Source organism: Vanellus vanellus (genome assembly GCF_965231255.1).
Source record: "Vanellus vanellus genome assembly, chromosome: 5".
NCBI classification, from domain to species: Eukaryota; Metazoa; Chordata; class Aves; order Charadriiformes; family Charadriidae; genus Vanellus; species Vanellus vanellus.
In genome coordinates, this window is record NC_138910.1 from 65,526,572 (window position 1) to 65,541,790 (window position 15,219).

General features: G+C 39.9%; 1 protein-coding gene across 1 annotated transcript in view; it reads left to right on the forward strand.

The window, feature by feature from the left end:
- COL24A1 (collagen type XXIV alpha 1 chain) overlaps positions 1-15,219 on the forward strand; it is a gene marked incomplete at its 5' end in the record, with an annotated part of 158,634 nt that overhangs the window by 114,862 nt on the left and 28,553 nt on the right. Inside the window, 11 exons of the mRNA XM_082484525.1 lie at positions 241-294; positions 3,259-3,312; positions 4,322-4,375; positions 4,610-4,663; positions 5,938-5,991; positions 6,597-6,704; positions 9,700-9,753; positions 10,233-10,340; positions 12,394-12,447; positions 13,233-13,286; positions 15,076-15,132. Coding sequence (XP_082340651.1) covers positions 241-294; positions 3,259-3,312; positions 4,322-4,375; positions 4,610-4,663; positions 5,938-5,991; positions 6,597-6,704; positions 9,700-9,753; positions 10,233-10,340; positions 12,394-12,447; positions 13,233-13,286; positions 15,076-15,132 — 705 coding nt within the window. The remainder of the gene's footprint in view (positions 1-240; positions 295-3,258; positions 3,313-4,321; positions 4,376-4,609; positions 4,664-5,937; positions 5,992-6,596; positions 6,705-9,699; positions 9,754-10,232; positions 10,341-12,393; positions 12,448-13,232; positions 13,287-15,075; positions 15,133-15,219) is intronic.

A 15,219-nucleotide genomic window follows, 5' to 3' on the forward strand; every position in this document is an offset into this window, starting at 1 on the left:
ATCCATCCCTACGTAAAAGAAACTGAGGAAGTATTTATTCAGGGCTCCCTCACCTGCCACTGGAGCTAGTGATGTGGCAACGCACGTCAACCAGGAGAAAAGGCCGCACGTATTTCTTGGATGTTTCTCAGCAAGTTATTGAGTGAGCAGAAATAAGAGAGGAAGTGGCTTTTCACAGAATATGAAACAGCTTGTTTCCAATGATTTTATTTATTTATTTATTTTATTTTAATCTTCCAGGGTTTGCTTGGGCCTCCCGGAACCACAGGAGACAGGGGACCAATGGGAGAGCCAGTAAGTTGATCCTTATGCCTGCTTAAAATTTTTTCCACACATTATACTGAATTCCCTGGTAACTCAAGCTTTGTTTTACCAAGATTCAATGTTGCCAGCTGTGGTTAGGTAGGAATTGTGGGGTAATTGTTCCAAAACTGCAGGGCTAGACTCTGCTTCCATTGCTTAGCCTGACTTGTTCATAAGGAGACCTGTTAATCATGTTGGCAAGCACTGTAGTAAGGGGTGTGCAACACAGGAGATCATGACAGAATTTGGACCACAGTATTATGTGGCTTTACGCTGCATTGAGGTAGACATCTACATTATGGACTATGTAAATGTACGTGCCAATACAGGTACTAGTGGTATTTTTTTCAGGCAAATTTTAGGATAGTTATTCAGGAACTCAGGCACTACATCTATTTGGCAAGTTAAATTTCCAACAAAAAAGAGACTAATATGGTAAATCTCAGACATTCCTCTGATGGATGGATTCTTGTTCTGATTGTTATTATATCAAAGCCACGCTCACTTTTATGTGGCTAATATTGTAATAGGAGATCATGCAGAGTCTGCAGCAAATACATGCAAAGTGCTGCAAGGTGTAGCCATGATAGGAATAGTAGTGCATTACCATCTCTGGGGGTAAATCAGGTTATATAAATACAGTGAACAAGTGTGTGCTGTCCTAGGGGGACTTGGGAGAAGGCTGCTGGTTTATAGTGCAAAAACCTAATAGACTTGTCAAAAAATTGTGTGTGTTCATTGCTTCTGAAAAGTTATTTTGCACATCAAATGACATATAGTTAATTTAAATCTTGAAAGTGAACTGTTGATATAAAGTATACTATTTCTACTAATTATTCTTATTATTTCTAATATTGTTAAATATTATTTCTACTAATCCATAGGCTGACATACTGACAGAAAGCCATTGCACATTTTGGGGGGCTAAAAAAACACCAACATTTATTTTGGTAAATTTTCGTTTGGATATAATTGTGTACTTGAGCTGCCAACTTGTAGGAATGGCAAAATGTTTCAACAGAAAATGTATTTTCTAATGGTTATCATTGTCACTTCGTCTCTTTCATTTATTATATCTAATCTTCATGTTGTGATATCTGAGAGCCTTACAATGCAAGGCTTATACAGAAAATTCCTGCCTTTTTCTGGACAAGTATGAATTTTCATGTATATGGAATGACTATCAGCCTTATCTAATCTAAGTGGTCTACTCTTGAGCAACCTACATTTCTGTTGTGCTCATCATCGTAGAATTTACATGTGCAGTGTCAGAAGTAAGAAAAGCTTATCCTGTGAACAGGGTACCTTTTCTTTCAAGTGCTGAAAGAGTAAAATGTCTTGGGAAAACGGTCTGTAGAGCTAGCGAGAAGTGATGAAAATGACACAAGGTGTTACGAAATGAAACGCATGGCTATTTTTTTAAATGCCCATCCAAGCAGCTTGTTTTCATCTTCTGTCAGCTGGTCACTACATGAAAGCCAGCTGCTGAAGTAGTTTCTCTGGCTCTGTCACTAGTTCTGCACGGAGCCGAAAACCCCTGATTATTCGTGGAGAAGCAGAGAAACATAAGCAATTAGAACTATTTGTAGTAACGGGCTTGATCTAAATTACACTCTAACTTTATCTACTTGTCAAACATTTCAGTAAAAATCCTTCTTTGCAAATTACCTGTAGTTAATGCTTAAAAGGAGTCCCTATATTGCTATAAATTTTTGGCTTCTGAAATTCCTTGAAAGTCTCAGGGGAAAGATGCGTTACCAATCCAGCAGACTTAGCTCCATGGTAATATTATGAAGAAATACTTGTCTAATGAATCAAACTTAAGCTTTGTGACACTCGCCTTATGGAATGCCATGGAGTTGCTGCAAATGAAAATCGATGGACTTATTTTAGGACCAAGTGATTTCTCAACAGGAAGTAAACGGCAATTTCAGTTAAATGAAGCTATAGAGTAAAACATATGCATCTGCTGGAATCCTCTCAGTAATAAGCAGTTTACATTGTTGTTACAAGAGAAGAATATACTTGCATTATCACCACCAATTGATCAGAAGGAGAGAAACCATATGCATAGTTTGTAAGAGGAAGCGAAACAAAAACCAGTAAATATTTGTTTAAAAGGCTTCTATCATAAATATGATAGAGTTTAGCAGCATCTTTGTTTTGAATTTAAAATGTACTTAAACACAGATGAGTTCCAAAGGGGTAAATGGATATGAACTTTCCGAAAGTTCAAAGACTGGATACATCCAGAGGGTTGGTTTGTCCTGACATACATTAATAGTGGCTATAGAATCGGCTGTAAGCTGTTACAAGCAACCTCTACCCCCCAGCACACAAATCCAACTCTGTGAGCAGAGATGGACTATCCAACATGTGCAGAGAATTTGAGCATGTCACTTTAGGAAACAATCCTTACGTGTTACTGCAATAAATTTATTACTTACAGTAAGGCTTATAAGAAAATGCTCATAGTAAGGTTACTAATATTACCAAAATGGCTCCAGCCTTTAGTCCATTACACCTCAGTCAATGTCCTATATAAATATTGCTAAATCCACAGTGAAGCACACAGTAGTTGTTTTCAGTTAATTCCATACCAGACTGTAGGCTTTTCCACAAAGCAAACCAGACAGTCTAACAAACCTTAATTAAACAAAGTCTCAGTTCATCAAAAGGGGAGCTTAGTTTAGATAATAATTTACTTTTGGTCTAAAAGAAGAGACATCTGTGCTGTTATTTAAATCTGTTATTTCAGTGTGTCAAGATTGGCAATGAGGTCTTCAGTACTGTAGGCCATTATGGTACTTATATACACTGTTGGATTCAGGAGGAAAGACAACAAAATACACTTCTTTATGCCAATTGGAAGAATTCTGAAGAGACAAAGTCAAGACTATATAATGTAATTTAATATTAATTGAATGATGCATCCAAAATTTTGTTTAATGCCAGGGTCCAAGAGGTCAACCAGGAGATGCTGGCCCTATTGGAGAAATGGGTTTTGAGGTGGGTTTTTAATCATTTATGTAGTAATTACAAACACTCAACCAACTGAATAAGCCTGGACAACGTGTTTAGAAACTGTTTTTTTATTACCTGCAACTGACTTAAATATCATGAGCAGCCGAAAGACTCCCTTACTTAAAGATGTTACAAAAAGAAATGTGTAAAATAAGTAGCTGTTTCTGTTGTGAGCGCTGTCTTTGGGCCATACATTCGTGACCTCTGCACCCAGAAGGTGAACGTTTAGTTGAGCACACAACTTTTTTTTTTTGGTGGGGAAGCATCTTTCTCCTTGCAATAAGATAGTAAAACAGCATTAATCATATGTCCTTGCAAATGGTAGATGAAGAAAAGCAGCTGCAGGCAGTCTTCTTGCTAACTTTTGCTTCTATTTTTTGCTTTGTTTTTAATATCTCTTTGAAAGAAATATGACAGAATGTATTAGCCACATTTGCAATGAAGTAGTTGAGAGATGAGCTCACTTAAAACAGAAGGGATTTGGCTCATTCAAAGAAACACTCTTCCTCAGTCACCCAAAATCCAGTCTTCTGACTCACTATTAAAAAAAATTTTAAATGTAAACTTTACAAGAAGCAATCTGATACCATTAACTCTTTAAGGGCTGAAGGCTCCAAAAAGGGCTTTGTTCTCCAAAGCCTATATCTACTTGGCTCCAAGCCTAAACAGTGATGAAGTTGTCAGTCAGATTTAGAAAAGATAGATGATTGCTCAGCCTGCTAGTAATTTATGATGAAAGGTACAGGCTTAGTGGTACTGCTGAGTCTTCAATACATTCCTGATCCACAGTGCAGTTCCTGAACTCCTCCTATACACTCCTTTCTTTTCTTCTGTTGGGCCCCTGTAAGAACAAAGAACTATGTTGTCTTAATTTGATTTTTCAGACATGCATCTTTCCCAGTGTCTCATGCTGGTTTTCTGCTTCGATTTTGATTGTGTTATCTGGTGGTTGCAAATTTATTACTGGTGACCATGTAGCTCTTGTACCCTGCAGGGACCTCCTGGCCCTGAAGGAGAACCTGGCCTGCAGGGAGAACCAGGTGCAAAGGTAAATGTTGAAATTACTCTCTCTTGTGCTGTTTAAATTTTCAGATTTCCATAAAAGCAAATCATAGTGATTGATGCATTAGCCAAGTAGGTAGTGATACAGGAAACGAGCCACTAAGAAATATTGTTATTGTCACGATGAGTGACACGATGAGTGCATTATCTGTAAACACTGTCATTGTTAGGAATGTTGTCCCTCAAAATCTAATGATTTATTTTTCTTGTGATATTCCAGGGAGATATTGGACCTGCTGGGAAGGCTGGAGAACCAGGCGACCAAGGTTTAAGGGTAAGCTATGGATGCAAAATCTTCTTCCAAAAAGGAAGGTATGTTACAAATATGTCAGAAATGCATGTTGAGAAACCTTGATTTATCAGAAGAATTCAATAAGAAGCTATTTTCAGATTCCTTGCTTAAAAAAAAATTAAAAATTGTAATATTGTAGCAAATTTAAAATAGTATTGATTATAATGTTGAAATATTTCTAAGTGTCTCATGTCACAGAGAGACATGAAAGAGCTGTTAAGATGACAACACACAATAATGCTGTGTACGGATACCCAGTCCAGGTGAAATAATGGGAACAGTATAGTGTCAGCAGAGTAGGGTATCTCTCTGTACCACCATCTAAAGCAGCTGATTTGCTTCTGGTGCTATGGATGGCTCATTCAGCATTTGATTTTACCAAGCACTTGTACCTCTGGTTATTCTTCCTATGCATCTGACCCAAACAGTTGCGTACCTTTGAAGGCTGAAAAAACTTTTAAAGTTCTAAAACCAGATTTTATCCAGAACACTTTAAAAAGAGCATAAACTATATCCTTTCAGACTTAAGTCTTACCATTGGGCTCTCTTGTTCCATTACCTCCTTGCTGTCATCTTTTCCACCTGCCCAAAATCTGGGGCAAAGCGCATTCCACAATTCTGCCTGTCCTTGGAGAAGACCAATTCCTGGTACTGGTCCACAGTGGGAACTCTGGACTTAACCATACCACTATGTCTGAAATACTATGTTATTAGTATAGAGCAGCTTGTATGTGCTTTTTTACTATCTGCAACAAAAGCTGCAAGTTGCCAGTGTCTTTACCTGAGAAAGGCAAATATTTTAAAATGCCATGATGGCGATACTGTTGGTAAATGATGAGTTTTTCATAGCCCTAAACTGAGTCACTAAACATACCAATATAGTAGTTATCCACATAAACATGGAAGTTTCAGGATGGAATAGGTATATTTTTGAGGTTACTGTAATTACATGTTGTATACTATGAAACCAAACAATCTCGGTGCCACTGTCCAAATCTCCAGTGTTATACAGACATAGTATTGCCTCATTTTTCTAATGTTGATCATCTTTTGTGTTTTCCTGTCTTCGAGATTCACAGGACTGTGACTGTCAGTGTAAATCAGGGAAAAATAAAGACAAATAAACTGTAACAGCAATATAAAAGTTGTCCAAAAGATAATAAGCATGTGTAAAACTAGTCTGAGTTCTTCCAAGGCAATAATTCTGTTGAGAAGTTTAGGCAATAACTTTGTTTTCAACTGTTCCTTTCTATAAGGGTGAACCAGGACCTCCAGGAGAAGACGGTGTTCAAGGAAAAGACGGCCCAAAGGTACATTCGGTTTTTGTAGGAGATGTAAAGTAGTCATATTAGCTTAAGGACACAAATCTCTCTACTTCTCCTATTTCACCAGCTCAACAGAGCCCAGTTGGGTCCACTTAGTTTTAACATAGGAGGCCCTGTATATTATAGGCTTTCCTGTGCCTTTTAGGCACATACCTACCCTGCGAGGGCTGCAAAGTTGAATGGCTTGACAGAGAAATGCAAGCTGGAGAACTGAGGACAGCTTATTTCGGTGGTGACTATCATGCTGGAGAGAGTGAGCCCAAGGGTACTCCATTCCCTGCATTGGATCAATGTTGTGTCACGGACTGTGGCAGGTGCCAGGACAGGGGATGTCACAGAGGACACTGTCAGTAGTTGGCGAGGGATGAGACAAAATCTGGCTGTAGGAGTGTAGATAGGAAGGGCTTTACCCTAACTTGGTGTGCGATCTGAATTTGACTGGTAAGATTCCCATCAGTTTCAGTGTGGTTTTTGTCAAACTTGAAGATTCAGAATTCACTTTTCTCAAGAATAAGTAATTTTGTACCAGCAGCTTGACTAAGCTTTTTCTGTTGTTTTTGTTTGATTGTTTGGTTGGTTGTTTGTTTCAGGGAGACCCAGGAGACCAGGGTCTCCTTGGAGAAGGTGGTGAAAAAGGAGAGATGGGGTTACCAGGAATTGCTGGACCCCCTGGTGAACCTGGCATAATGGGCGTTCCTGTAAGTGTTTTCAGGTTTAAGTGGACTTTTTGTTCATCTGCTTTTGTAATTATTTTCTTTTTAATTTTGCTTGCTTCTTTTATTTTTTATTTTCTGATTTTCTGTTGCAATTAGAGATGACCATCTTTAAATTAGCTTGTCCCCCTTTTCTATGTGGTTCAGCTTTTCAGGGTTGGTAGAGAGAGGAGACACATGTTTTTCCAATCTTAAATCTGGTACCTCTTAGCAGATAGAGATTCCTCATCACTTGTCATCCAGACATACATCACACAACCTGGAGCCTCTCCTTCATCTCTCTCCTCTCCAGACAACCTTCTGTCATTAGTCTCTATCCTCACCTTCATTTGGAGACTGAGAGCAATCTCAAGGTATTAGATCATTCTTTAAATTTTAAAAACACCCAAGAAATTGTCAAGATGCATCTTCTACCATAAATTGTGCTGTAAGATCTTTCATTGTTTTGTATCACTTTCCCTACTCATGGCTTTGTTTACTCTCCCAGGGCTGTCTGGTTTTCAGTTTAGATTAGAAGTTCCTTGGGACAAAGAACTGTCGTTTTGAGCAGCTTGTAAATGATGAAGCATTAGACCTTAAAGCACACAAGATTTGACTCCAATTTAAGATTTTGTGCTAATGTTCTTACCACATACGTGCTTAGCTGTCATTCCTTTTAATGAACCTTAACAACAAAAGGAAGGTCTAAAAATAAAAAAAAGTGATACCCTGAACATTGAGGTTTCTTTAGTTACAAACTTACTGCAGCACAGGCACCAACAGCACAGGATTTCTTAAAGTGTTGGTGTGGATTATAGCAACTTCTCTGATAAGGAATACAAGACAGGTCAAAAGTGACTCGGTACCAGTATCACATGATAGATATTGGATAATCCAAATTATTCCTGATCAATTGGATGGCCTGCCTTTCCTAACAGTGGTCTTTCTACACTGCTGCCAAAGGTGTTGTAAAGATGATCTTATGCATGCTGTCCATCCTGCACTGGAGCTGAATTCCAGAAATGAGGGTCTGTCATGCCGGGCAGCGCTACTTTGGATGATGATTCTGTCCTGTGGTGTGATGTCATGTCTTTGGTGGACCTTCTCTTCTTACCTTGTCAATCATTTTGTAATGAGGCATATACTATAAAAAGTAAGGAGAGAGAAGAAAGAATTTCCTCATTCCATTTTGTTCTTGAAAGAAATTTATTCTTTAACTAACTTCATTTTGGTGCCTCTGAAAGGAATTAAATAAACATATAATGAGACCGCCAGTTGCTATAGACAACTGAAAGGAAGATTGCACATGGAGAGAAACAGCTGCAAGCATAGACAGGTCAAATAGTAAATGAGCATTGGGATCCATAGTCAACATTGTTAGATCAGTTCATGTATTTGTTCTGGCATCACTCCTAGCAGCTAAAATCCATCTATAAAAATCTATTTTGCTGAAGTTTTATGCAACTTCTTAATGTGAACTAATATTTTGGAGCACAGTTTTCAAAGCAAGTGTGTAGCCTCAATCCAGACATCAGATTCCATTACCAAAAATCATCATGTTCTCATTCACATCTCTGGCTGCCTTCTCTGTAGCTCTTATGTGATGATGCAGTCTGAGTAAACATTAGTTGGAGGGCCAGCTGTCAACGGCTGTGAGCACTGTCCCTTCTGTCCTCTAAGCATCAGTGTTACAATCTGCTGTCTTTAGTCCTGGGTTCTTCACAGTGAACTACTCTCCTAGTGAAGGAAAAAAATGCTCTTGTTGTCAGAACACTTAGTGTGCTACAGAAAAAAATTGGTTTCTGATACAATATCATTCTGACTTTTTTTTTTTTCTGTTTTGTGTTGGCAATTCTGGAGAAGCTCTAAAGTTTCATACATTGAAATTATAAAACGGCTCAGCCCTGGCATATCTAGAATGTATGTAATTATACTTGTATATAGTAAACAACATCAGCAGTGCTGCTGTGCCTCAGTGAGACAGGCGGGTCCGGCAATTCAGTGTTTGGGAGGATGTGGTTAGCAAGGGATTTTCACATTTCTGTTCCACACATTCCAAAGGCGGCTGCAGAGCTGCCTCCCTCCCCACTCATCCTCCCTGGCGTCTGGGAGTGTTCACATCACGGTTTTGGTTTGACCTTCTTCTAGGGATGTGGACAGATCATATCCTGGTCTAAACACGGAAATCAGTTTCCTATAATCAATTGTCTGAGGGTTTTATTGAGGGTGAGAGTAATATTACATTTCCCTTAAACAAAAGCTTACAAAGCCACAAATAAGCTTCACAAATCAGTTTAAATTACATTTACCCTGGCTTATCACCACAATGATTCAAAAAAAACTCAGATATTTCTCTCTCTATCTAAAACTGAAGCTAAGTTACCTCCTCTAACTCACAGAACTTTTGGGTAAATTGAAACCAGTGAGCAGTGGACACATCCAGCCCTTTGGGAGAGTCACTTTTTGAAGTGACCTAGAGGGCAGCAGGGCTGTAGCTTCATAGCACCCTTCATCTGCAGGCAGCATGCCCAGTTATACAGTCACCGGGAGACGGGCAGTGGTAGGCACCAGCACTTACTGAGTTAGGTCTCTGCTCTACAGCAAATTGTGTCAGGGTCCTGCTCTTTACATTTGGCAGCCCCAACGTTTTCTTAATTTTCCTCTTGTTGTGTATTGTATTTATCTAAATCCAGTGGTTTTCTCAAAGCAATTTTATTCCTGAAGTAGTATTTTCTGTGCGAACAAGATTTGTTGGGTTTTCCCTCTCTATTTTCAGTGCATTTGCACTAGTTTGATAAGTGATCCCTGATGCTGGCCCACTTGTTTCTGCTGTAACTTGAAACAGTCCTACTAACTTGCTCACAGCCACAGTTAATGAGATTTTTCCTCCCACCTCTCTGCATTACAAAAGCCTGCTTAGTTATCCAGTTTGGAGCACAGTTCAAACATGTTTCCAGGCCTTTCTATATCATTTCTTTTTCTCTCTCTAATAAATGTACAGGGTCCTGAAGGAACGCCGGGAAGTCCAGGTCAGAGGGGCCGTTTAGGAAAGAAGGTAGTATTTTTCATCTTCCCCAGTTCCCTTCCTTTTATCTGAAACTCAAATTTGCTTTACAAAAAAATTCTGTTGAATCAAGTCTATCTCTGTTTTATGTCAGGCTTCAAGCCATTTTTTTTTCTTGCTAGCCATAGCAATTAGAACTGTCATCGTTCTGCAATCTATAACATTCAGGACCTTAGGAAATTTAAATTTGTATCAGGATGTGATTTTGCAACTCGGATCAGTTTCTGCTGCTATCAAAAATGTTAAGCTTTGGCTAAAACAAAACAAAATAAAATAGTAGAAAGACTTTAGCAGAGGATCTTTTTCACTGCTGAGTTCTGGATTCAGACGTTTTAAGAACTACAGTAAATTACACATGTAAACGTAGTACTCCTACTAAATAATGCTGTTACACACTTTGGTTAAGCATAAACTGTATTTTGAAACTTAGTATCAATCTGTTATTGATTTTAATACAATAACACCAACAGGGGGAAAAGGGGCAGCTTGGCCCTCCTGGAGAAATTGGACCTTCTGGTGACTCTGGCCAACCTGGAGAAACTGGTCCCAAAGGTGCAAGAGGAACTCGAGGTCCCTTGGTTCGTACAAAACATGCTTATTTAAGAGCTCATGTATTTCTGGTTTAGCAGAATCATGTCTCTCCATGGGAAGAGGCAAGTGACAGCTGTAGCACATATGAATATTTTTTGAGGTAGCTGGAGATGCAGACAGTATCCTTCCCAGGCTGTGTGTCCTGATGTGTGCCCTGGTCTTTCAGCATCCAAATGAGACCTGTGCACCTTTCCAGACAGAAACCCGGGCCGTGGACCTGGAATGAGTCATCTTGTGCTCGGGTCAGTTTCCTGATCTGACAGTCAGAGGAGCAGGATGGCAGGGCATGCCATGGAATACTCATGCCCCTCAGTGAACATATAACCTCAGTGCTGTGGCTGTTTCTTAAATCTTTCCAGTTCCAAGAACAGAAATCATATAATCATAGAATTGCTGAGGTTGGAAGGGACCCTTAAGATCATAAAGTCCAACCATTAACCTACCCTGACAAAACCACTTTTAAACCATGTCCTCAAGTAACACATCTACCCTTTTTTTAAACACCTCCAGGGATGGCGAACCCATCACTTCCCTGGGCAGCCTATTCCAATGTTTAATAACCCTTTCAGTGAAAAAATGTTTCCTAATATCCAATCTAAACCTCCCTTGACATAACTTGAACCCATTTCCTCTCGTCCTATCACTTGTCACCAGGGAGAAGAGGTCAGCCCCCACCTCTCTACAACCTCCTTTCAGGTACTTGTAGAGGGTGATAAGGTCTCCCCTCAGCCTCCTCTTCTCCAGGCTAAACAACCCCAGTTCCCTCAGTCGTTCCTCATAAGACTTGTCCTCCAGACCCCTCACGAGCTTTGTAGCCCTCCTCTGGACACACTCCAACACCTCAATGTCCTTCTTGTAGTGAGGGGCCCAAAACTGAACACAGTACTCAAGGTGGGGTCTCACCAGTGCCGAGTACAAGGGGATGATCACTTCCCTAGTCCTGTTCACCACACTATTCCTGATACAGGCTAGGATGCCGTTGACCTTTTTGGCCACCTGGGCACACTGCTGGCTCATATTCAGCCGGCTGTCCACCAACACCCCCAGGTCCTTTTCTGCCAGGCAGCTTTCAAGCCACTCCGCCCCAATCCTGTAGCACTGCATGGGGTTGTTGTGACCCAAGTGCAGGACCCGACACTTGACCTTGTTGAACCTCATACTATTGGCCTCAGCCCATCGGTCCAGCCTGTCCAGATCCCTCTGCAGGGCCATCCTACCTTCAAGCAGATCAACACGCCCGCCTAGCTTAGTGTCATCTGCGAACTTACTGAGGGTGCATTCGATCCCCTCATCCAGATCATTGATAAAGATACTAAACAGAACTGGCCCCAGGGACACCACTTGTGACCCGTTGATGGGGTTTGCTATAATGTAAAATAAGCCTTAACCATGACTGAAACAAAGCATTTCAGATGAGGACTGCTGCTCCTATTGAATAAGAACCTGATCCAAATTTAACTGAATTAAGTGTATTTCCATTAACTTTGAGCTCCTTTCATCACAAGCTTCCCAAGCTTGCTCCACACTGTGACAGATGCACAGACACATGCAGCCTCTGCACTAGTGAGGCAGCATGCCCATCTCACTGCTCCAGGGCCCCATTCTGTGGCCACTGAATGCAGCACTGTGTCCCTGAACACATGAAGTACAGAAATAAAGTAGCTATCTAATGGCCAATATTTTCAAGAGAAGGACTCAGCTTTCTAAGGTGAGGACCACCCTCAGATTCTCTTGGCATACTTAGCATTTATAATATAATTTATATTTCCTCCGCACCTCTGAAAGCTCAGATCCTTTTGATCTTATTTATGCACAGGGATTATAAGGTTACGTCTGAAAATGTTGACCATTTTTTCCACAGAACAGGGAAAAGCCCAGTATTCTTTACCAAATGAAGTTGGACCTAACAAGGAATTTGTCTGTGGTTCTCAGATCTCAATATCTGGAGATTTTTCCGAGTGATAACTTTGTAAAGTAGTCATTGTTGTAACATTTTACATGGGAGCTCATTTTTCTGTTACTGATTATTGCATTTAACAGGGACACCTAGGAGAAATGGGACCTGAAGGAGAGCCAGGAATTCCAGGTTATGGGGTGAGTTTTTTACTGAATTCATGTACACACACATCCCTAAGTAAGTCTGTGGTACTCTAAATAATTTCAGATATCATGGGGATCTGTATCTAGAATACGCAAATATCTTTAGGAGTGTCAGATAGTCACATATGTGTTTATGTGACACGTGATTGCCTACTCAGAAATGTTAGCCTTGAGCAACAACTGTTTTTTGCGAGTTCACTAGCGGTTGGTTTTTACCACAGATTTGAAACTCTTGTTTGTCCAATGTATCTCACCCCTTGTGAGTAAAGTTCCTATAAAACTACTATAACTATTCATTATAAAGAGAGTTCAGCAAACACCACCACCTCTGCTTACTGTCTGGCCAAGCAGTTTCCCTTTCAGTAACAGAAACTGATTGAATGAGGTTAGTTGAAGGACATAAAGATATTGTGACTTTCACTGAAAAATAATTACGATCATCATAGATGGGTTGAGTCCTGCTCTTACAAACCAGACCGCCATGTCTTTTTTCCAAACAGAAACTTCCATCAGTGGCCTTAACCCTGAACCAAGGAGCAGCCCAGCTCCCCTCACCTGCATCAAACCCTGCCAGAACCTTTGGTTTCCCACTGTGCACAGAGCTTTTCCTGCACACAATACATTTTCTGCCTGGGCCTATTAATTTTGGGCCACATCACTATTTAGCATTTTTATCAAGCAGCGTTATTAGTAACAAGCAGCTAAAAGAAAGTTTGGAATTAATTATTTCTTTAATGTCTTTGTTTTGGAACTAATTTTTGTTTTGTTTGCTTCTTTAGGGTCACCAGGGTCCTCCAGGGCCCCCAGGGCTCCCAGGACCCAAAGGAGAAAAGGTATGAAGATGGATTATACTGTCTTACAGTTTGACTAATTATAAAGGGAGGAAACGTTACTGCACGCTCACTATTTTCCACGGCATGCAGCGAAAGCCACCGTTTGCAATATTTATTAGTATAGTGAGAGCATATGAAAAGAAATGCAAAACTGGGGAAATGGATCATTCGGAGGCAGAGTTCCAAATTATACAGTTGAAATGTTTCAGGTTTTAAAACACAAGGCACCCATTGTAAGAAACACATTCTATTGTATCAGATAGCACCACTGCCCTTAGTGAGCACTGGTGACAGAAATAATCGGGGCAGAACCAGCTAAGTATTTACTTAACTTTAAGCCTCTGAGTACACCCACGGATTTTGCTGAAAGTCCCAATTAAGATGGACAAAGGTCTGTGCTTAATATAAAATGTTAGGGGCAGGATGTTGCCTCAGTGCTGCTATCTTAGTGTCACATTCACTATTGTTCTTCTAAGCTTTAAACCCTGCAAAGATTTGTATGCTGACTGAAATCTGTGTGGCCCCAAGCAGGTACAGGGATTCCCTTCATGAAGATTAGTTTGGATTTGCACCGGACAGAGAAATGCATTCTTACATTAGGGCCAGTTTTGCAATGAATACTGCTAACAGGCAATTAGTGGTTGATGTTATAAACAAGTTCTGATATAGTTTTCAGAAACAGTAACTGAAAACTGAGTTGTTGGGAGCTAGGTGTCTAGCTTGCTTGGTGACTTCTGAAAAATCACTTTGATGCACTTAGGAAACGCTTAATCGTATTTAAAATGTGAGCCTCTGCATTAAATACTGGTAAATATCATCTGGAATAGGTAACTTTTTGGCTATTAGTTTGGGTGGCAGTTGTTTAATGTTTAAAATTTAATAGAGTTCAGGCTGAATGTTGGCATCTTCTGTACACTTGTTTGTCTATATTAAGTATATTTCTCAAAACAGTGGAAGAATTTTTCTTTTTTTCCTCTTGTAAATATCCTGTTTGTCCTTTTTTCATTAAATAAAGAAACTATTACATGGACGTTGTTCAAATACTTTTTTTTTTTATAGCTGCCTGTCATGGTTTAACCCCAGACAGCAGCTAGAATCACACAGCTGCTTGCTCACCCTCCCCCTTTCCCCTCCAAGAAGGGTGGGGAGAAGCGGGGGGGGGGGGAAAGAGGGGAAAAGGAGGAAAAAAAAAACTCATGGGTTGGGATGAAGACAGCTTAAGAGAAACAAAAACAGAAAAGGAAAATCATAACAATAATAATCACATGGGTGATTGTCACTGCCTGGTGAATTGGCACAGTCCCAAGCAGTGATCGAGGATTCCCACCCCATGGCTGACCCCCATTTATATACTGAGCATGATATCTATGGTATGGAATGTTTCATTGGCCATTCCATCGTTCTGTCTATGCTTCTATGGGAAGCTGAAAAAAGTCCTTGAATAGTGTAAACATCACTTACCAACAACTAAAAACAATAGGTATTATTGACATTCCTTTCACAGCAATCACTAGAAATAAAATTAACTCATTCTCAGCTGAAACCAGGACACTGCCTTTGAGAATAGAGCAAATACTTAGCTTTTTTAGTCCTAAATGTCTTTGGGACATTTAGGTGCACGTTAAAATGGAGTTACCATTTCCATTGTATTAAAACCATAAGCATCATATTCACTTTTAGCATCTACACAGTATGCTCTCTGGGAGTTTATTAGCATTTGAACATGTGTGCATTATAGATGAGGTTGAATTTCCAAGTTAATATTTTTTAATATTTATCTTTGTTTTAGGGTTACCCAGGTGAAGACAATACAGCCCTTGGACCACCTGGGCCCATAGGTGAACCAGTAGGTCTTTCTTTCTCAAAAAAATTATACTAGTGCCTCTCGAGGGAAGAGACAATGCAGGTTCTTTCTGAAACTTTGTTGCACTAT